This window comes from Leptodactylus fuscus, chromosome 1 (assembly GCF_031893055.1).
Source record: "Leptodactylus fuscus isolate aLepFus1 chromosome 1, aLepFus1.hap2, whole genome shotgun sequence".
In the NCBI taxonomy this organism is placed as follows: Eukaryota; Metazoa; Chordata; class Amphibia; order Anura; family Leptodactylidae; genus Leptodactylus; species Leptodactylus fuscus.
Genome location: NC_134265.1, coordinates 204863313 through 204886957, shown reverse-complemented (window position 1 = coordinate 204886957; position 23645 = coordinate 204863313). Strand labels below are relative to the sequence as shown.

Sequence of the window (23645 nt, the reverse complement as noted above, 5' to 3'; positions counted from 1 at the left end):
CAAAATAATCCCTTACTCATGGCTATGGCCATTTTAAACTTTCCCAAAACGCGGAAGCTAATCCGCAATTTTTAATATGTCTCAAAGTCAAAAACAAAAATCAAAAAATGTCGTCAGCGGAAAGGGGTTAAGTAGATTTCCAAGACTCCTACCTAGTTCAAAACTGCTCACAGATTCTGTTTAACCTGTTTGTGAACCAGGATGAACATGTACAGTGCCCATTCAGAATTAGCGTGGCAGAAGTAGCCACTGAGTCCCTGCCGTTTCACACAGCAGGGACCAATCGGCAGTCCTCATATTCAATGAGGACTCTGGTGATGGGCATCTTATTGTACTGACCTGGAGAATAAAGCAAACATGTCATGTTTACCACACAGTGGAAGCCATAATAACATTCAGATTTTTTCCCCCAAAATTCCTGATAAATTGTACAGAATATTAAAAGTTATCACTTGAAGTAAAAAAACAAAAAAAAACAAAACACATATGACTATAAAAGCAGCTTATAGAAGGCAGGCTACACAAAAAAAAAAAAAAAAAAAAATCACAAAAATCAAATACGGCTGTGTCCTGTATGGGTTTGAAATGTGTTATCCTGCTTCTAGATTAAATGGTTTAGAAAAGACGCAGAATAGGATACAACAAAAAAACAAAACAAAAGTGCAATACACTAATACCCACCACTGATTTGTAGCTTACGATCTCAACTTGACACAGGAAATACCTGCTCAGTCAATCACTGGCCACAGTGGTAACCCACCTCAGACAGTGACTGGCTTAGTGGGCATTATCTGTGTGCAGAAACCTGCATGAACCCAGTAACTATCAGAATAGTAGTGACTACCGGATAGGTAATCTGAATAATGTTTATTTTATTTTTCAATCCATTATTAGCCACATTTTCAAAACATTTAGTTCTGTTGGACAATCTATTTGACCTGATCTTTAAGTATTTAAACTTATTCTGTACTTTTACAGTACTGTGGTTTTAGAGTAAAAACATAGCACTGGGGAATTAAAAGTAGTAAAGTGAGAAACATTGGGTATTCATATAATCACAGTGATCTCATACAATGTAAACAATTTTGTACAGTACAGGTACCTTGCCAGTCAAGAGTTTGAAAAAAGTTATTTTGTATATGTTCATGTGGTGGTTCAGGTGAATGTTCTGCTGGGGAGATTTCCGCCTCATACTGTGCAGTTGACCCTGGCTGTCTGGGTAATTCAGGTTTTCCTGCAAAGCACAAAACACAGCTTTATAAGATATACTACAAGAACTCATACATTTTATAAAGACTAGAAAAGTTTCAGTTTTACAAATTGAATTCAGCAAAACATTCTTTAATGCTCATGACCTTAACAAATATAGTATGAAGGTTGCGGATTACATCTAAATAAATCTGAAGTCCCAGCAGTCCCTCACGGTTCCACCTTAACCTCAAGTAAAAGCGTTACCAAATTTAGACAGCATTTCCTGTTGTTCTTCTCGGCTTGAAAAGAGAATCTTTGGAGTCAACCGCTTGGTGTTAAGATTTTCCCAGGGTGGAGTGATATTTGCCAGCTTGTCTCGTGGAGAGACTTCCACCTCCAAATTCACTTGAAATAAATCAGGATATTTTTCTTGTATGTCACATGCATCCAGATCATACCTACAAGAATGGTAGAGTTCAAACTGTGTTTAGCTTTCTGCTTTATTGTTTTTCCAGCTGAATAGCAGTAGGACAAGTCACTAAAAGATTAATACAATAGTATGGATATGAAAAATATGCACACGCAGACAGTGTTTTTAGTACAAGAAAGAACAAAACAGGAAATGAGGCAGGCTACAGGGTCAGAAGTACATGTACAAAGTTAATATAGGAAATATTTAAGCAGTACATGACTCAGAAGGGGGGGAAGTAACACAAATTCACATTTTGCTACATAAGATCTTTCACAAAAGTGTGTTCATTACCCATCACAATAAGAACTTTACTAAATGTTACTGCTTATTTCACGACATACTTTGCAAACTTCACAGTTGTGGCATTTCGAGGTACAAATCCAGTATGAAACTGTATCTGAAACATCTTCATTGAAGTCATCTATTAAAAAAAAAAAAAAAAAAAAATTACATATATAGTTTAAAAATAATTATTAAAAAATTCTATTAGTTTTTGTTTTAAGACAAATAATAGGTAATGTGAGTTTCTACTAGTCAATTAAATTTAATCAGGACTATAACATTGAGACTATTGTTATATTTTTTTTTTTTTTTAGTAACAGCAGCTGTGCGATGTAGTAGCAGCCTTGTTCCATTCACTTATATGGGGAAAGCCAGTACAAGCCTTTGCACTACAGATGCAGCCCGTTCAAACAACTGATCAGCCGATTACAATTTTTTATTTTTTTCCAGGTCCTCACTCCAGGGAACTTGAACCTGTCATCAATAGATCACTTATGCTGTAGACCTTTGTCTGAACTTGCACATCTTGGGGTTTTAGAGTCCATCTATGCTGAACTCTGCCGGTTATTGAGATGCATAATGAAGTAACAGTACAGTGGTCCCTTGACTTTCACGGGTCCGACCTTCGCAGGGCTATACCACGGATTTTAGTATTAATATTAATGGAAGGATACTCCGTTGTTTTTTTGAACACCACGGGTTTTCCCGGGGCCGCTCATCAATATCATCAGAAAAGTTTTGTGTATCTTCTTCAATGGTGAGTACCCATATCATTTCTTATACTGTACGTAGACTATTTTTGGACTTTTGCGGGCGGCCTTGGAACGTATCTCCCGCGAAGGTCAAGGGACCACTGTAACTTTCACTTTTGCTGTACTCAAATATTTAAAAGAGGTTCTCTGGCCCCAAATGAATGTCATACTAATGACCTATCCACAAGATAGACACAGATCAGATACTGTTGACCAATCACACACTTGGACCCTGCACTGATCGGGGGGGCATACAAAAAAAAAAAAAAAAAAAGGTAATACTTCTAAATTGCCTTCACTACAGTTGTGCATGCAACTTTAGAAAATTTAAAAGTTTTATGTTTAAAAGAAATTTTAGAATAATCAAACTAATGTTTACCTTTGCTTGTAGCCTGCCCCCTAATGTAGATCTTGCATGGTATATGACAATTAAAACATCTCCTTGCACAGTCACATCTAAAGGAATTTCAGCTTTGCCATCTTCAGTTCTGAAGTCTCTATACATTTCAGACAGAGAGAGGAAGAATATAAAAAACATTATAACTCCGTCAACATCAGTTAGGGCAAGATGGCTACTTATGAAAGAGTAATAAGCATAAATATGATAGCGTTATGATGCATAAATCACTTTTCTCCTATTAGGGCTCAATCTCTGTCAGTTTTCATAAACGAGTACCAGATAGGAGCATTATGCTTAGGTCAGTGATAGCGAACCTTTTTGAGACCGAGTGCCCAAACTGTAACCCATAACCCACTAAATTAATCGCCAAATGCCAACACGGCAATTTAAACTTAATACTGTGCGGATCCACAATTCCGGACAGTTACGAACCCTCAAATTACAGTCGTGTGAATGGAGCATACACACAACTTTGTACCAAAAGGTAAAGGTCTCTGCATTTGGTACTTTTGAACAATTAATGTTCACTATTTACATCGCACAGGATCTGTTTTATAGTGACCGTGCAATGTTATTACTGTACTAATATCACGTTTGCTATAAAACAGATACTTTGTGACATAAATAGTGAGGGGACCACAGACAGTATTATATGCTCCACAGTGGCCCTCCCCTCGGTATTACATGCTCCACAGTAGGTTTACCACACAAGTATTATATTCTCCACAGTACCACAGTAGCCCCCACATACAGTATTATACGCTACATTGTAGCCCCCCACAGGATTATATGCTCCACAGTGGCACCCACACACAGTATTATAAGCTTCTCAATACACCCCCCCAAGTATTATATGCTCCCCAGTACCCCCCACACAGTATTATATGCTCCTCAGTAAGCTCCCCCTCCCACATACAGTATTATATGCTCTCCAGTATGACTGACTGACAGACACACTCTCACATAGACACACACTCACTTACAGACACACACTCCCTTATACTTAACCAGAAGAGCTGCCGGCATCCACCTCCTTTTGACTACAGGCACTGATGACTCATGTCATCGAGCCTGCGTCGGGGCACAGGTCAAACTCTGCAGTCAGTGTAGGCCACGGTCGCGCGATCCGTGGCCTACACTGACCACTTTCAGCTGTATGTGCATTTGCACATACAACTGAAAGCAGCGATTGCTCATCAACAGGGAATCCTGTACTGGATTTCTCGTTAGTGAGTGATCCGGGCGACCGCAAGCGTGCCAGCATAGAGGGCTCTGCGTGCCATCAGTGGCTTAGGTGAACACTGAGATTTCTCCAACTTTTCTGTCTATATCATTCTAAGAACATACAAATTTCCAAAAAGAGAGAAGGAAAAGCAGTGGCACTCTCATCCAGACTCTTAATTCAATTTCTTTATTATGAGGTAATAAAAACAGGCATAACGCTTATGTCAGTGATGGCGAACCTATGGCACGCATGCCAGAGAGGGCATGCAGAGCCCCGTCTGCTGGCATGCGTAGTCGCCCGGATCGCTTACTAACGGGGAATCCGGCACAGGATTCCCAGTTAGTGAGCAATCGCTGCTTTCAGCTGGTTGTGCAAATGTACATCCAACTGGAAGCGGTCAGTGTAAGCCGCGCGTTACACACGACCTACACTGACTGTAGTGTGACCTCTGCACCGGCGCGGGCGTGATGACGCAAGTGGAGTATACAGGTATAATCCTTTGTGGGGGCCACTGCGGGGCAGATTGTACTGTGTGGGGGGGCCACTGTGGGGCAGATATTACACGTCACTATAAAACAGATCCTGTGCGATGTAACTAGGGAACAGTAATTGTTCAAAATTACCAAATGCAGAGACCTTCACCTTTCAGTACAAGCTCTGTAAAGCCCCATTTATACGTCTGTAATTTGTGGGTCCGCAATTGTGGATCCACAGAGTTTTAAAGTTAAATTTCTGTGTTGGCAGTCCGCGATAGTTTATTGGGTTTTGGGTTGCAGTTTGGGCACTCTGTCTCAAAAAGGTTCGCCATCACTGGCTTAAGTGCTTCTTCAGGTTGAGGACACGGCTGTTTTTGACGATTGCACCATAGTCATGGCAACTAGACCATACCATTAAAAAACACAAGGGGCATATAAATCATTGCCATCACTCATTTGGGCTCTTTCTACAAATGTGTTTTACACCCTATACCAACAAACTATAGCGATTAGTATGTAGAACAACAATCTGACGCACCATTTTACAAATACCCGAATTAAGTCATTAAATTGTCTCCATAATTATAGGAATACATCATTCATCTCTACCCTGTCATTAAGCACTAAAGGACCCAAAGTTGGGTTTTAACCACATGAGGACCGCCGTACGTAAATTTACGGCCTCATGTGCTGGTACCTAAAGACCGGACTATTGCCGAAATACGTCCGGCCTTTAGGTACCTTTCTGGCGGGGGGAGGGGTGCGGGGGGGGACAGGGGTTAGGTGTTACTAACACCTAACCCCTTCCTCCATAACGTCCAGTCGGAACTCAGTCCGACTGGACGTGTTAACCCTTTCGATCGCGCCGTGAAACATCACGGCGCGATCGAAAGGGATCCGCCGATAATTTAAAGTGATCGGCACCCCCCGCGGCGAGATCGAGGGGTGCCGATGTCAGTAACAGGTAGTCTGGGGTCTGGCCAGTGACCCCAGACTACCGGAGCCCCCACATACCTGGTGATCCTGCCAGGCGGTGGAGGAAGTGAGCGATGCAGCTCACTTCCTCTGCAGCTTACAGGACACGAGCAGGTTCATGTCCTGCTCGTGTCCTGTCTGCTACTGTGTAGAATCAGTTGATGCTTTCATCAAAGCATCAACTGATTCAAGTGTCCTAAAGGGACACATGAAAAAGTAAAAAAAAAGTTAAAAAAAAAATAATAAAGTGTATGAAAAAAGTAATAAAGTTCTAAAGTCCAAAAATCCCTTTTTTTCTATACAAAATGAATTATATAAAAAAAAGCACTAAAAATTAAAAAAAGCAATGCATATTTGGTATCGCCGCGTCCGTAACAACCTGTACAATAAAACTGAAATAATATTTAATGTACACGGTGAACGTCGGAAAAAAAAAACGGAAAAAACTCGCCGGAAATAATGATTTTTTGCCATCTCATCCTACAAAATATGCTATAAAAAGTGATCAAAAAGTCATATTCACCCCACAACAGTGCCAATAAAAAGCGCACATTTTCCCGCAAAAAATAAGCCCTCAACCAACACTGTCAACCGAAAAATAAAAATGTTACGTCTCAGAAGATGGCGATGCAAAAAACATTGATTTATGTCCCCATATGTGTTTTTGTTCTGCAGACTTAGTATCGCATAAAAAAATAACATAAATGAGGTATCGCCGTAACCGTACCGACCCGCAGAATAAAGGACACATGTTACTTATGCTGTACGCTGCATGGCGAAAAATTTAAAATGTAAAACTCAATGCAGGATTGATTTTTTTTTTTTTTAATCCAGCAAGAAAGAGTTAATAAAATGTAATCAGTAAGTTGTAGGCACCCAAAGATGGTGTCATTACAAAATGCATCTCATCCTGCAAACAACAAGCCCTTATATGGCCACGTCACCAGAAAAATAAAGAAAATATAGCATCTAGCAATGTCAAGGCAAAACCCCCCAAAAATCGCCAAATTATTAGAACACAACTGGCTGCGGCAGATAGGGAATATATAAGCTGTGCGAGCGAATATCAGGGGACACCCCAGATTTACAGCTTATGAGCGAAAAAACACCAGAAGTGACCCCCAAAGTGACCCCCAGAGTGACTCCCCCAATCATAGGAGCTACTGGGACATAGTAGGGAATTTGGTGTCTGCAATGTTCTCCGCACAGCTTATACATTCCCTCTTCGCCATCCGCTGTGCAGTCACGTCTGGGATACTAATACTCACTACACCCCCAGATAAATTCTTTGAGGGGTGCAGTTTTCAAAATGGGGTCACTCCTTTGGGGAATCCACTTTTCTGGTACCTTACAGGCTCTACAAACATGACATGGCGTCCAGATACCAAACATCAAAATCTGTACTCCAAAAGCCGCATCGCGCTCCATCGCTTCTGCGCCCTGCTGTGCGCCCAAACTGCAGTTTATGACACATGTATGACACTGGTGTACCCAGGATAACGGACGTAATGTCATATGTGGGTATAAACTGATATTAGGGCACAGCTGGACGCAAAAGGGAAGAAGGGTTATTGGGTTTTTGGAGCACAGACGGTTTGGTTTTTGGATGCCATGACACTTTTGTAGATCTGAAACGCCAGTAAAGTGGAATCCCCTGATATGTGACCTTATTTTGGAAACTACACCCCTGAAGGATTTCTCCAGGGGTACAGAGAGCATTTTTAACCCCCAAGTGTTGCTATAACTTATTATCCATAAATGAATACGAAGCTGATTGTGAGAGGTGAAAATGACAATTTTTCCAGGAATACGTCATTTCAGTGCGTAATATGTTGTGCCCGCCTTGTATCAGAGATGAACGCTCTAAAAGCTGTTGTGCCCGGGATACCCGCTTACCAGTTTTTGGAGTGTCTCTGCTGACATAAGTTGGGCACAACATATCGGGCACTAAAATGGCGAATCTCTGGAAATTTTTCATTTTTAACTTCTCATTATCAGCTGTGATTTCATTTCTGGAAACTAAATAAATGCAACACTCAAGGGTTAAAAACGCTCGTTACAACACTTCATAAATCCCATCAGTGGGCTAGTGTCCAAAATGGGGTGACATGTCTGCGGATTCCACTTTATTGGCAATTCAGGGGCTTTGCAAAAGTGGCATGGTGTCTTAAAACCAAACTGTGCTCCAAAAACCAAAATAGCGCTCCTTCCCTTCTGTGCCCGGCTGTGCCCAAACAGCCATTTATACCCACATATGGCATTAAGTCCGTTATCCGGGGTACACCAGTGTCATACATGTGGGCATACACCGCTATTTGGGTACCCAGCAGGGCGCAGATGTGAAGGAGCGATATGTGCTTTTGGAGTGCAGATTTAGATTCTTTGTTTTTGGACACCACGTCACATTTGCAGAGGCCCTAAAATTGTCCCTACAAAATGGGGTCACTTCTTGGTGAATTCCAGTTTACTGTCACCTGTGTAGTTTCTAAAATGGGGTCACAATGGGGGGTTTCCATTGTATTGATACTTTAGGGGCTCAGCTAATGCGACATGACACCTGAGAACTATTCCAGCCACTTCTGCTTTCTAAAAGCCAAATAGCGCTCTTTCCATTCTGAGCCCCACCGTATACCCATACAGCAGATTATGGCCACATATGGGGTATTGCCGTGTTAAGAAGAAATTGTGTAACAAACTCTGGGGGGCTTTTAATTCTTCAGCTACTTGCAAAATTAAAAATATGGCGCTAAATGGACGATTAATTGGAAAAAAAAAGTAATTTTTCATTTTTACGTCCCATTGTTAATAAAATCTGTGAATCAGCTGTGAGGCCAAAATGCTCACCAAACCCCTAGATAAATTCTATGAGGGGTGTAGTTTCCAAAATGGGGTCACTTTTAGGGGGTTTCCACTTTATTGGTACACTAGGGGCTCTGCAAATTCGACATGGCACCTGAAAAATATTCCAGCAAAATCTGCCCTTCAAAAGCCAAATAGCGCTCTTTCCATTCTGAGCCCCACCATGTTCCCATACAGTAGATTATGACCACATATGGGGCATTTCTGTGTTCAGGAGAAATTGTGTAACGAACTTTAGGGAGCTTTTTTTCCTTTATCCTCTTGTGAAAATGAAAAATTTGGGGCTAAATTGACAGTTTGTTGGAAAAAAAGTAAATTTTCATTTTCATGTCCCAATGTTAATAAAATCTGTGAAACAGCTGTAGGGTCAAAATGCTCACTCTACCCTTTGATATGTTTTGTGGGGGGTGTAGTTTCCAAAATGGGGTCACTTTTAGGGGGTTTCCACTGTATTGGTTCTCTAGGGGCTCTGCAAATCAGACATGGCACCTAAAATTATTCCAGCAAAATCTGCCATCCAAAAGCCAAATAGCGCTCCTTCCATTCTGAGCCCCGCCATGTTCCCATACAGCAGAATATGGCCACATATGGGGTATTGCCGTGTTCAGGATAAATTGTTTAACAAACTTTGGGGGGCTTTTACTCCTTTAACCCCTTGTGAAAATGAAAACTTTGGGGATAAAGTGACATTTTAGTAATTTTTCTTTTACACATTCCAATGTTAGTAAAATCTGTGGAACAACTGTAGGGTCAAAATGCTGACTATACCCCTTGATGAATTCTGTGAGGGGTGTAGATTCTAAAATGGGGTCACTTTTGGGGGGTTTCCATTGTTTTGGTACGCTAAGGGCTCTGCAAATGTGACATGGTGCCTGAAAATTATTCCAGCAAAATATGCTGTTCAAACACCCAGTGTCACTCCTTCCCTTTCGTGCACTGCCGTGTGCCCAAAAATCAGTTTACACCCACATGTGGGGTATTTCTGTGCACGGGAGAAATTGTATAACAAAATGTGAGATGCATTTTCTCCTTTAACCCTTTGTGAATGTGTTAATTTTAGGTCTAAATGAATGTATTAGTGAAAAAAAATGAAATGTCTAAATTTGACCTCCATATTATTTTTATTCTTATGAAATGCTTAAAGGGTTAACAAACATCCCAAATGCTGTTTTGAATAATTTGAGGGGTGTAGTTTTGAAAATGGGGTGATTTATGGGGGTTTCTATTATATAGGCCTTTATAATTCCTTTCAGAACTGAAGTGTTCCCTAAAAAATTAGTTTGAGGAATTTTCTTGTAAATCTGGAAAATCGCTGTTACACTTGTAAGCCTTGTAACGTCCAAAATGAATTAAAAGACGATCAAAAGATGATGCCGATATAAAGCAGAGATATGGGAGATAATATTTATTCATGTATTTGGATGGTATGACTATCTGCCTGAAAAGCAGAGAATTTCACATTTTGAAAATTGCAATTTTTTCCAAATTTCCATCAAATTTGCTAGTTTTTTTATAAATAAATACAAAAATATTGATTAGTGTTTACCACTAACGTGAAGTATAATGTGTTACGAAAAAACAATTTCAAAATCACTTGTGTAAGTTAAAGCGTCTCAAAGTTATTGCCATTTAAAGTGACACATGTCAGTTTTGAAAAAAGAGGCCCGGTCCTTAATGTACTTCTGGGCCTGGTCCTTAACCGGTTAAGGATCCATCTACATTCACATTTCATTAGATCCTGTTTGCGATCACCTCCATCTGGGTTTATTTCCATTGCTTGTATACCCACATAGTGTAAGACTTTCACATCACCTCCATGCACCTTTCTTACATGCTGAACAAGGTGAGGGCAGCCCTCTCCATTGGAGATGGATTTTACATGCTCTCTAAAAAAAAGTGCAAGTTTCTATTGGTTTTACCAATGTAAAAATGTTGGCAGGGACAAAAAACAAAACAAAAACATATTACATAAACCAAATATTTGGTCTTACAATTTAAAAAAATTATTCAATACCCAGTGTATACCCCCCTATATATAAATTTCTACCTCCAAAAATTGCGATGTCCACAGTCAAAATTGCCTTCGGGTATACAGTGTTGTAAGCACTCTCTCTTTTTGTCAAGAAATCTATTATGAACTAGCTTGTTCTTCAAAGTGGTACTCCTCCTAAACAAGACCATAGGTCGTGCTGGGAACATTTTAATGAAATCCAGATGACCCTACACTGTACTGCAACTTTTCAGAATCGCAGTAGGTATGATGTCTGCATATGGGTTAAATTTGAAGGAAAAAGCAGCTCTACCTTGAGCTTTATCATCTCACCTTACTTTAGATTTATACAACTTACTTTGTGTGATTAATAAAAAACCTCTCTCTGGATTCCCTCAAAATCCTTTTAGAGTATCCTCTCTGCGTCAAGCTATTTTCCAAATAATCAGCCTGTCGTTGGATGTGGTTCCATCTCTATTTATGCATATAAGACGTACAAATTGGCCGTAAGGAATGGCAGTCTTAAAGTGTCTAGGATGAAAATGGTCATTGTGCAAAAGCACATTAGTGGCAGTAGGTTCCCTAAAGCCTTTTGTAATGATAGAGCCACCCTCCAGCAGCACCATAACATCCCAAAAGTTCAACTGGTCATTACCAACAACAGAAGTGAATTGCGTATTAATTTTACTCCCCTCATTTAAGTAACAATAAAACAAATAGAGGCCAATAACACAGCCCTTGTGTGGGAGAATCCATAACATCAGGAGAGCCAATCACACTAATCATGAAAAAACAAATTTTATTAATATCCAATAAAAGACATAGCAAAACAGGAAAACAGTTAAATCAAAAACAAGGGGAGGCATAAATAGTGTTTATGTACAAGAAACATCAAACAGTAGTGGGGGCAGGATGGCTAATCAGAATATGACAATGGCATAACAAATACATAACAGGAAATAAGCATGTACTAAGTAAAAAAAATTATAGTAATAAAAATATGCAACAAATAAAAACGCAGCAAAAACTGCAACAAAAACACGGTGTTTCCGCAACGTGGGATAGGATAGGGCTACTGAATTTCAATATGTCAATTTCTTTTGTCCTGAAAACAGACAATTCACCATCAGCTGAAGCTTTTACCACTCACCTCCAAGAGCATATGCACCTTAAGGGTGCATTCACACTGAGTAACGCCAGGCGTGTATCACAGCCGTACACGCCGGCATTACAGCAGACTGCCGAACACTTCCCATTCACTTCAATGGGAGCGCTCGTAAAAGCGGCGTTTACGAGCGCTCCCATTGAAGTGAATGGGAAGTGTTCGGCAGTCTGCTGTAATGCCGGCGTGTACGGCTGTGATACACGCCTGGCGTTACTCAGTGTGAATGCACCCTTACTCAAGAAAGGTCGAAAGTTATCCGAATATGGACAGCCTGAGGCTCCACTGAAATCATCTCTTTTCTATGAAAATGCCAGGAAAATCTCCCAGAGGTAATGCCCTAATACAAGCACCTGTATGCCATACATACTATGCATAGGGATGCTTTAATTTCTGCCTTTCAATTAAAGTCTTTGAGATGGTATATGCTTTTAATGCAATAAAAGAGACATACAACAATGGACAAGCCCTAAAAACTAGAAGTGGGGAACCCAAGCAATAAGCCTCACAAAAAAATTACCACTAGGAAAGCAGGTTTGTTTTAGTAATGCAATGGGCTTACCTCATTTTATCATATTCTTGAGATGTAGTTGCAACTCTCTCATCACCAACGTACACTTCACAGAATGGCCGGCAGCCATTTCGCAGCTTGCTGAACAGTGGTACTGGAGTCATAGCTATGGCCTTGATGAGAATTGGCTTACTATGGGGAATTATTGGCTCCTCTGCCATCATATCACACATGTATTCTATATATCTGGAAGGAGAAATAAGACGTTTCTGTTACATTACCATGATATTGTTTATTTCTAAATAGACATTCAAGATAAAAAAAAAGAAACATTGTTATACAGGAGTTTATAAGAAGTAAATAACTATATAAGAAATTTAAATCTGTTTACTGTGAGTACATACATATATACAATATACTAATCCTGTATAGGTTTTAGTAAATATAGAGACAGGCAACCGAGAAAAGCATCACATTTATTACAGTGGTTCGTGTTGTATAATTACTATATATACATATAAATGCCTACTATTTGAGATAGAAATAATGATTAATAGTAACACAATTTAAATGATGAACTAATCAAGCTAGCAGTAATCTATACAAGCTTACCAGTCTGCTAAGCAGAGAAGTGTGCCTAATTTAGTAAGACCATAATATAAGAGCAGCACAACATTCTGTCAACCCAACTACAATAGAAAACATGAAGGAGAATATCGAAACATCAAAAGGTCTCATATAAAATTCATTTTCTCTTTTAAAGAGGATCTTTCACCACTGGGGGCACATGCGGTTTTATATACCGCTAGAAAGCCAATAGTGTACTGAATTCAGCTCTATCGGCTTTCACGTTCTGTGTCCCAAGTGAAGAGCTATTGGTGCCGGTACTGTAGAGCTTCACCGTCAGAAGGGCGTTTCTGACAGTCAGTCAGGAACATCCTTACTCACAGCAGCATCTATAGCGCTGTACTGTGAGAGCGGGGAGGAAGCCCCCCAAGTACTTGTCTATGGACAAGTACTATCCGGAGGGGAGTACTATCCGCCCTTCTGATGGTAAAGCGCTACGGTACCGGCACCAATAGCTCTTCACTTCGGGCGCAGAACATGAAAGCTAATAGAGCTGAATTCAGTACACTATTGGCTTTCTAGCGGTATATAAAACTGAATGTGCCCCAAGTGAAAGGTCCTCTTTAAGACTATAGCTAAAAAGTATTTCTAAACAGTCACAAAATCTGAAGCAGTTTCTCTGTCATAGAGTACCTTTTATGTGAAGGCCAGATGCCAGGGGGACATCTCTTCATGCTGAACATATACACAGCAGCTTCAGCAGTGGTAAAAAGGCGGCAGAAGCAAAGGAAGGAACATACTACAACAGCTGATGCGGCTCGTCCATCCTAAAAGAAAAATATGTATTACTGAACTAAGCACTATGACCACTCAGTCTGTCTTTCACAAATCCAGACTAAAATAAAATAATCAACCACCCCATGTTGCTGCCAAAAATAGAAATAAAATTCATACCAATTAAAACAACAATTGGAATGTTTTTACATCTATATGGAATACATTACACATCTTAACATGTGCATATTAGAATAACATGTTGCTGAAACTAAAGTGAGGAGGCGTGCTGGTGCTGGTAACATCATAAGTCACAATATGACAATGCATCATTTAATCTTTCAGGGGATACAAGGTTGCAAAAAATTAATTCATATCATGTCACACAGAGAACACTGATACATAGTCTCAGCAACAAGAAATATCTACTTACAAGACAATGTACAATGCAAACATTTTTGGGATTTTGTTTCAGCCACAAGTGCATATTTTTACAGATGCTGTAGAGGGTCATGAGATTTGGGGCACGTCTTCCAGGCCAACCACATTCAGATACCTGTGCACAGGAAATATACAAAACATACATTAGCACAGTATAGATTCAACTAAAAAGTTAATATACTGCATAGTCACAATGAAGCCTGATTGAAAACCTCCATGGACCACATGCCCATGATCAGTCTAGGTCCCAGAAAATGTTACTACAGAAAAAGCTGGTTGGACTTTTGCAAATACCTTAAAAAAAATGTATGTATGAACTTACAGTAAAATCCCTCTCCCAGTGAATTAATTGTGGGACATAGCACCATGGGTTATTTGCCCGGCCACTAGGAGGCTGTCTAGGAATAAAAAAAGTGTTGGCTGTCACCCAGTTGGACTATATCCTCTCCACAGATAGTAAGCTAATAAGTTTGTACCAACAGCAGTAGGGGGAAGAAAAAAAGTGAAGCAAGCATCAACATGTCCTGAGCCCATGAAGAGAACCCAAAGGACAACAGTCTGGGATTAGAAAACAAAGCAGAAAACAGAATCTGTGTCTCCAATACATTCAACAAAAAAAAAAAAAAATTACGGTAAGTACAAAAATCCAAATTCGTTAATATTATTGGGGCATACAACTCTATGAAACTTCCGAAAGTAGCCAGAGGGTGGAAAGAAAAGTGGTCATGCAAAGCATAGTCCAGTTTCCCATAGGGTCACATAGGCCAAAGGGTTTACAAGGTAGACAGTCAGAACCAAAAGTGAGCCAATGTCAGAAGGCTGGACCATTAGAAGATCAATGCCTTGGAGTTGAACAAACTTGAGCATAGACTCAAAGGAATAAAAGACTGAAGTGCAAGAGCAGTCTGACAAGACTTAGAAGGACAAACCAACTCAGACACAGAGCAACACTCATGAGGAAAATGGGTATGGGTGGGGCAAGTGAGACTATCTTCAGAGTCAAAGTGAAAAGATTACCTTTACGGATGGCAATTGTTTAGACTGTACCAATGGAACAGGTATGACCCAGACAACTATGCTGCTGTGAAAACAAGTGACATAGTCACTTAGTCTTGGTCAGTTGTCTATCACACAGTGGTCACAAAGATTGAAGACCTTAACTGAAACAGCCATAGACCTAACAGTTGGAGGGAGATGAGGAGAGCAGACCGATAGAAAGTTTGAAAATAAGGATCAAAGACTGGCTCTGATGACGGGAAAACAGTTGACAGGAGTCTGTAGGGCCAAATGGGATGGCGAGAAGAAAGAGGTCTGCAGTTTGGACACACCAAGAGGAGGTAGTAGGAGTGGAAGGAGGAGAAACATTTGGGAAGTCATTAAGAGAACCAAATGCAGGAGCAGAGGGGGGGGGGCAACTGTTGTTCAATGACAGCTGTAGTGTTCCGTCTAGAATGGGGCAACGGTCAGTCACAAACAATATTTTATGTTCTACTTATAGATTTGAAGAGGAGTGGCACAAGACATTCCTTTGTAGGAGTAGAAAGCCCCAAGTCCAGCAGCAAGGGCGACGGGATGCCTAGAAAGTAGATAAGGGTAGGCGTCTACCCTGTACTCCAATGAAGAGTTCCTTAAGCCACAATAAGCAGGAAGCAGCCCAAAAGCCACCAGGCCCTGGTGTGAACTCTAAAGCCAACTTCTGGTAGGATTTGGCAAATGAAATGTTGAAAACGGCGTTGAGGAATCTATGAAAGACAGGAGTACATCTACCTGAGATGCCCCCATCAAGTACAGAGATTCCATGAATGTGCAGGCAAAGCAGAAGGACATTAATGAGATCCTGAAACGATCCAAGAGAGCCATCTTTCTTGGGAACTGTGAAAAGATTAGAAACCCCCAGTAATTGACCAGTCACTGGTGAAAAGAGATGTGGAAGGCCTGAAGGTCAATAAGCAAGCCTTCCAGCCAGAAAAGCACAAGAACTTCATCTAAGTTCCTGTCGATACCACTGTATGGACCTAAGTGAGGCCAAAGCAGGAGAACCAAAGCTCCAAGGAGCTCACTGGCGCCCTCATTGCCAAGTCTGGCATCCCAAGTGAGGAAAGACAATGTAGTGGAGGTCTTGGAGAAGAGGGGTCTACGGTTCTGAGCTCAGGAGTGCCAGCAAGACTTGAGCTTCAGAACTTCTGTCAAGATGGTCTAGAAGTTAGCAAGGACCCTAGAGATCTGGAAACTGACAGGAGGAGGCACATGGTGCCTGGGAGGGGTTTGTGAAACAAGAGATGTTGTTTCATTTGTGGTCTCCAAAGTCTATTTAAAGGATCCAGATATTTCTCAAGAGTCTACTACCATCAAAGGGGAAAACAATGAGAACTCTTTGGGAAACAGTGCCAGGAGCAGATTCAGACAGGGATTGCGTTACCCGCACCCTATCAAAACCAGCGAGCAAACTGCAGGGGAAAAAAAGGAATTAATAAGGCTGGGAAATTCTAATAACGCAAGAAATGGGAGCACCTCCTGAGCCATTCTGGAGGAAAATCCCTGGAGTAATTGGTCCAGACTGTTCAGGCTTGTTTGACCCATGATGCAGGAAAGCAATTGGGAGAGCAGAATCTGCAAAAACTTGCAGACTTGGATAATGAATTGTCCAGTGGAATAAATAAGGTAAAAAGTGAATGAGGCAAAGAGTAGGAACTCCATCTGAGCAAACTTGAGGAAGATGTCCTGCTAATGGTGAAGGTATTGTGAAGTCATGATACAGAAAAGCAATGTGAATAAAAACGGACTTATTCAGAAACCACTGAGGCAATCTACATACTAAAAGTAGAAGTAGCATTTCTAAAGCCTATGCAAGCATGTGTTTAAATAAAAATGACTTTTCCCAGTGATAGAGCCCCTTTAATGCTTGGATTGGCTGAGCAGTGCATGTGTACTGAATTGGAAAGGAAGCCAGTCTCTGAGATTAAGGTCTCATGTTGCGGAAATGCAGCTTTGTTGTTGCAGATTTTACTGCGGTATTTTGAGCCAAAGCCAGGAGTGGACTGAGCAAAAGGTAGAAATATAAGAGCTTCCTATATAGTTCTCTTTCCATTTGTGGCCATTCTAGGATACAAATGGAACTGCCTAAAAGTATCAGGAAGTTACTATCCAAATTCCCAATCTTGTCAGTTATCGACAGTCAGGGAAGACCCTGAAGGGCAACCATCACATCCGTTGATCAATCAAAATTGTCAACTTCATTCAAAACACATCTAACTTGGTTGGCCAGCTTAAGACAACCATGACGTGGGATGCTAGCGCATCTTGTGGTAACCAGAAAATCAAACTCTTTCAAGTTTGCAAGGCTTTAAATTTTTTTTCTTTTTTAAATTTGATTCTCAAAACATGCAATTAAATACAGGAATGAGCCTCACTGATGGCGGGAAGCAATATGGAATTTGGTATTTATTATACAGAAGAAACATTATTGTTCTGATTCTTAAGTCTGTTTTCCAGATAGATACAATTATCACATATTCAGATACAATGTCTGATTAGTTGGGCTCTGAAATAGTTCAACCAGGTTTCTGTAAATGTAGGCAAGATCATTACAGCCCTTTTGATTTGGATGTGATAGTTGTCCCAGCTATAAGATATTTAGAGAAATTCCAAATGGCAGATGGGTTAAACCCCCATACAGTTTTTTTTTCATCACAGACTAAAAAGTGGGCATTTGGATAAGCTTATTTTTTGAAATACTTATGATCAACAACAGACAAGCTAATCAAATATTCAGTGCATCTTACCCTGTTATGAAACCTGGCAGGTCGGTATTTTCTCAAACATAAGTTATAAACAGCGTAAGTTCCAGGATGCTTTGCATCCAGGTACAAACGGACATCTTCAATGTTATTCTTTAAGGCAGATTCCACACCCTCAGCAGGAAAGGACATTACTAGAACATACAAAAAGCAAGAGGAAGAGAAATGTTTAGTGTAATATATAGAATATAAAATGCCAGATTCTGGACATAAACAGTTGCAGTTACATAACCTGTTTATTAGCAACTCATATTTTTATTAATTCGGGGAAAGGGTCCACAAAACCATGATGATTAATTATGTAAATAAAATACAGCAATTGGATCTCCAAAGTGTTCTCTATGGAAGATCCTGACAACAATGTACATCAGTAGACTTGTTTTCTTAGTACCTACACGGGCATAATGAAAGTTTGATGTTAAGCTGAATGAATACTTTCCAATGTGCTTGTGCAGGGTTTAATGGTTCCTCATAGTCATGTTGTAGAACATGCTCTTTTTCCAAACCAGGATGTGTGATTTCCCATAGTGAAAAAACAGCACATTACTTCTGATGCTGGATTCACACCTGCGCTTCGGTCTCCGTTCTCAAGTTTCCGTCTTCTGCAGACAGAAGACGGAAACCTGTCAGACCGTGTCCGGCCATGAGCGCCGGTGAGTGTTTTGTGCTCTTCGCGGCAAAACAGTTTTTTTTTTTTTTAACCAGACACAAAGTCCTGCATGTCTGACTTAACAAAAAACTGTTTTGCCGCGCACAGCACAAAACACTCACCGGCGCATACAGCCGGACACTTTTCAAATTCATTCAAATGGGTGAACGAGCCCTAACTAGTAAATTTGCTATATTCCTACTATCCACACAATTGTAACACTATACATCAGGATTAGACTTACCTGCAATTCTAGAGGTTATATAAGATAAATCCAGATCTCCCTTTGCATAACTGAAAAATAAAAAAATTTAGAGTTAAGGGGTTGTCAAATTTGAGCAAGTGAATGTTATAGTTTGTGTACTGAAAAGTTAAACAATATTCAAGTATAATGTCTGTATCAATTTCTCACAGTTTTCTAGATCTCTTATAGTTGTGATTGTTTATTTCTAGTGGATAAAAATCAGTCCATGGTCATGTGATGAACAGAGGTGCACAGCTCATTATAGTACAGTAGTCAGAAATCTGCCTGATAACTAGCTGTGCACCTGTCACATGACATCACATTCAAGGCAAAAAATAAAATAATGCACAGAGCTGTTCCGTAGGAATATTTGATGATGTCAATGAGGTAGACACCTTATAGGGGTGACTACTCTATAAGCAGGTATTATTAGCAGCAGTAATCACAACAGCCCAGGAACTGAGCGATAAAATTCAATAAAAATTGACCAACCGAACACTCTTCTGTGAAAAAGGGAAACTCCAAATATAAATTACTGCGCTTAACCTGAAGAAATTTGATGCAATATTTTATTGTAGACACGTTATAATACACGTGTCCACAATAAAGTATTGCATAAATTTCTTCAGGTTAAGCACAGTAATTTATATTTGGAAAATTTGTGCAAAGAAAAGAAATTGGACGGCACAGCTATATAAAACATATCGTCCTTATAATTCGGGTCATTCCTCTTTCCCTCCGTTATTACCCTTCACTGGTAAAATCTGCCAGTTGCATGTCGCTAGAAGTGGTGCTCTACAGCCCCTATTATCAAGCATACGATTCTTCAAAGAAAAAGTAGAAAAGAGTTGGGGTGGGCACTCACCATTCCAGAGGCTGTTGCCATTTTTTGCCAATAATGTTTTTCTCCCTCCCTGTATAATTATTTTTATCTGCACTTAATAAAGGACTTTGTTTTTTTACCAAAGAGAAGTGTCATCTAACGACTCTGGAATGGTGAGTACCCACCCCAACTCCTTTCTACTTTTTCTTTGAATAATTTATATTTGGAGTTCCCCCTTTTTCCACACAAGAGTGTTCGGTTGGTCAATTTTTATTGACATGACCATGGACTGATTTTTCTCCACCGGAAGTAAACAAAGAATGAATAACAACAAGCAGAAATCTAAAAAAACTGAGGAATTGATATAGAAAGTATGTTGGGAAATTGAATAACTTTTCATTATACAAACATTTATTTGCAGAAATTGGCCAACCCCTTTAATAAGCCCTTTCAACTGTCCTATTACATTACAATGTTGATTTCATATACATATAACGAAAACACTAGTAACAAGACAGTAGCAATTCTATTTTATATTATGTGCTCATGTTTAAAGCAGTTGACCACCTTTTTGATACTTACGACCTGGTGAATAGCTTCCATCGATCTGATATTAGTGAGCTTAGATTTCCATGCAACTACAATTGCCCTCAATATCACACTTAATTATTTGGCTAATACATGCATGAAAGTAAATGAATATTGAGTAAATTTGTGTTTTAATGCAAGTTTTGGAAATTGAAAGGAATGTATCTTCTACAGTATTTTTGTTGTAATAAGACTTAGAACTGCAGAAGAGAAATTGCATGTTTTTCGGGGAGTTGCTTTTTTAATACTTGTTGCCATAATGAAGCCAAAACTGTGTTTTGTCAGTTATAATAATTAAGAATTAAATGACACAAAATGTGAGACTGTAAGGATGGTGCCAGAAAATGTACATGATGTGGATATAAACAACATTTATCCTCAAACTTGTGATGCCTTAAAGGGGTTGTCCAGGCTTAAAGAAATGATCCTATGGACACACCTTGAACATCCATCAGTGGGGGAAAGGGTTCGACAGCAGAAATCAGTTGTACGGAAACGATTCTGCCACTCCCATCCTACTCACAATACAGGGCCAATGCTGAGCTATGCCAGAGAAAAACCTTGTCAAAGCAGGCAAGTTCAGAGTGTTTGGCTTGGTTGGTCCATGAAGCAAGTAAAGAATAGAGTCCAAAGCAACAAATACAACTTGGATAACAAGTCGGAAAACTGGGCCAGGGCATCACTGAGGGAAGCAGCAAATGAAGCAACGAGTAGTGGACATGAGCTCCAGCTGAGAAAACCCGGGAGGAGATGCCAGGGAGGAGACCCGAGAGGAGATGCCATGCTTGAAGTTGTTTGGTCCAGATTATAAAGGCATCGCTGGCACATGATGCAGAAAAGCAACAAGAGCAGAACTAAAAAGGAAATACACCTTCTATCGAAGGAAGCAACACTGGTCAAATAATCCCCCCCCCAATAAGCCATAGAGAGCAGGGAATGCTCTAGAAAGGAGAACAATGACTCAAGCCTTGAAGAGGTAGACAGACATCTATTATGGAGGTGCCATGTATACTCCAGAATCTGGGTGAGTACCACATAGTTGGAGCAGAATCAGAGAGGGTCCTCTAATAAAGCCCTTTGAATCTGTGACCCACAAAGTGAGAAGACATGGTGGGGAGGTTAAGGTCGTGCAACACTCTCCTGATGAGGCCCTGCTAGGCAGAGAGTAAGACAATGCTATACTCAGACTGCAGCCAGAGACAGTATTTCCCCTTCCTTCTTTAGAGCTTTTTCACACAACCAAGTCCCGTCTGAAGAAAACAGTCTGTATGTGGGCCCCAGTAACCAAACTGAACTTGGCTGTGTGTATAGGAGTCACTGCATCAGTTGGTGATGCAATCAGCTCCCAAACAGCCAAACTGCTACAGAATTGACTCAACATGGACCAATTTTCTACAGATGGGACCGGGTCGTGTGAAATGGACCTTAACCTCTTCTGTTTTTCCTCTCCTGTTACCTGGGCCAAGCCAGCTAGAGGAAGCACTGGACACAGGGGTCCAATCCATAGGAAGAGGGCCAGGATCAATGAGGTAGTGAAGGCCCTAGGTTGGAAGAAAAAAAACCAAAAACTTTAAAATCTGAAGATTCGTCTCATGGAGGTCTTGAGAAGCACTGCCAGGGCAGCATACAGTGGGAAACACTGCATAGTGTCCAACAAAAACCTGGATAGTTCTTTAGTAGCCCAATAAAAGATGCCCAGTCCAAGAGGAAGGAAAAGTCTGAAGGGTGGGGCTGAGGGCATCCACCCAGGCCAGGTGATGACAGCAGACTGGCTGTGTCAACCGCAATGATAACAGAGGGACCACGGTGGAAGGTACTTAAAGGGGTTGGTCACTTTCAGACCAATATTGACAAACAAATGTACAATAAAAAGATATACAATTTTCCAATATACTTTCTGTATCAATTCCTCATGGTTCTCTAGATCTCTGCTTGCTGTCATTCATTCTGTTACTTCTAGTGGATAAAAGTCTGACCATGGTCATGTGATTTACGGTCCATGGTCATGTGATGAGCACACAGGTGCCTCTCGTTATAGTCACAACACAGTAATCAGACATCTGCCTGGTAATCAGCTGTGCACCTGTGTCTTCATCACATGACCATGGACCGTAAATCACATGACCATGGTCAGTTTTATCCACTAGCGGTAACAGAATGAATGACAGCAAGCCGAAATCTAGAAAACTGTGAGGAATTAATACAGAAAGTATATTGGAAAATTGTATATCTTTTTATTGTACATTTGTTTGTCAATGTTAGTCTGAAAGTGGCCAACCCCTTTAAGACTGCAAAACAACAATCTGAGTGGCTGATGCCTGTGGGGTAGTCACAGAACAAGACAGTGCACTAGCGCAACCTTTGATTAATGCAAGCTGTCATAAAACCTAATCACAGAATCTGGGAATCTTCATAGAAAGAGGGACCCATTCAAAGTAAGACCTGAAGCAAGCAGGTCATGTCTGTTTCCTACAGACTCTAGCCTAAAACTGATTAACCTACTGTGTGTGGAGAGGGTATAGCCCACCTGGGTAGAACCAATACTTTTTTTTGTACTCCTAGTGTCATTACTGGCCATGCAATTACAACAAAACTGCATGGCCAGTATGAAATATAGTTTAAATTAATCTGTGTTATACTGAAAAATAAAAGTACCAGCAACCATATAGTCTCTAGGAAGAAACCGCATACAGACACTATAAGCCAGGGAGTGACATGGGTGGTGCACACAGGGCTTTGTTTATACGTACAATATTGATGTCTTGACTTATCTAGGTCATTAAAGAAGTCATTAAAACCCCTGCCTTCTAGTAATAACATAGCTCAGCAAATTCTGAAGCAGCCTACACAACAAAGCTGACAAATAAGCTGACGTAAATTGTCAGATAATTGTATGTACTTCAGGTGACAGTGTGAAACTATGAAAATACAAGTTTTATATTGAATATTTAATTTCAAAGCGTAACTAAACTTTCAAAAACAACCTCTGATTTTCTTTCAGTATTTTTACATTAATATTGTAAAAGATTTTAACAAACGTAGGCTCTTTTCTGTCAAATCCTGAATGTCCTTATTCATTCACTTGCTCTATTGATAACTGCACCCTACTTCTCCGTGTACAGTGTGTATAGGCTTGTATGTAGCGCAGGAAAAATTAGAGTGGGGAGGTTCACTTCAAACTATTATATCCTGGGAATTATAAAACAAAGAAACTTGCTTCAGGTGTTGAATGAAAGAAGAGATTCTCCCTTTTCTGACATTATATTGTCGCAGTGCTACTTTTACTGTTTCCACAGGTTTGGAAACATAGTCAGGATTGGGATATTTATATGCAGCTGCTAATTCTGAACGTTTTCATTAATATAGTTAGAACTGCAAAAGAAGAGAATTTCCTCTTTTATATGACTGAGAAGCATGTTTCTACATTTTGTAAAGCCCTAGATATAACGGTTAGAAGTGACCCTTCC

At 40.1% G+C, this 23645-nt stretch overlaps 1 protein-coding gene across 1 annotated transcript in view; it reads right to left on the bottom strand.

The window, feature by feature from the left end:
- GAK (cyclin G associated kinase) overlaps positions 1 to 23645 on the bottom strand; it is a 73678-nt gene that overhangs the window by 24276 nt on the left and 25757 nt on the right. Inside the window, exons 12-20 of the mRNA XM_075282821.1 lie at positions 18768 to 18817; positions 17860 to 18008; positions 14070 to 14192; positions 13556 to 13689; positions 12347 to 12541; positions 3077 to 3194; positions 2005 to 2084; positions 1456 to 1649; positions 1103 to 1234 (exon numbers count right to left, since the gene is read on the bottom strand). Of these exons, the coding sequence (XP_075138922.1) occupies positions 1103 to 1234; positions 1456 to 1649; positions 2005 to 2084; positions 3077 to 3194; positions 12347 to 12541; positions 13556 to 13689; positions 14070 to 14192; positions 17860 to 18008; positions 18768 to 18817 (1175 nt within the window). The remainder of the gene's footprint in view (positions 1 to 1102; positions 1235 to 1455; positions 1650 to 2004; positions 2085 to 3076; positions 3195 to 12346; positions 12542 to 13555; positions 13690 to 14069; positions 14193 to 17859; positions 18009 to 18767; positions 18818 to 23645) is intronic.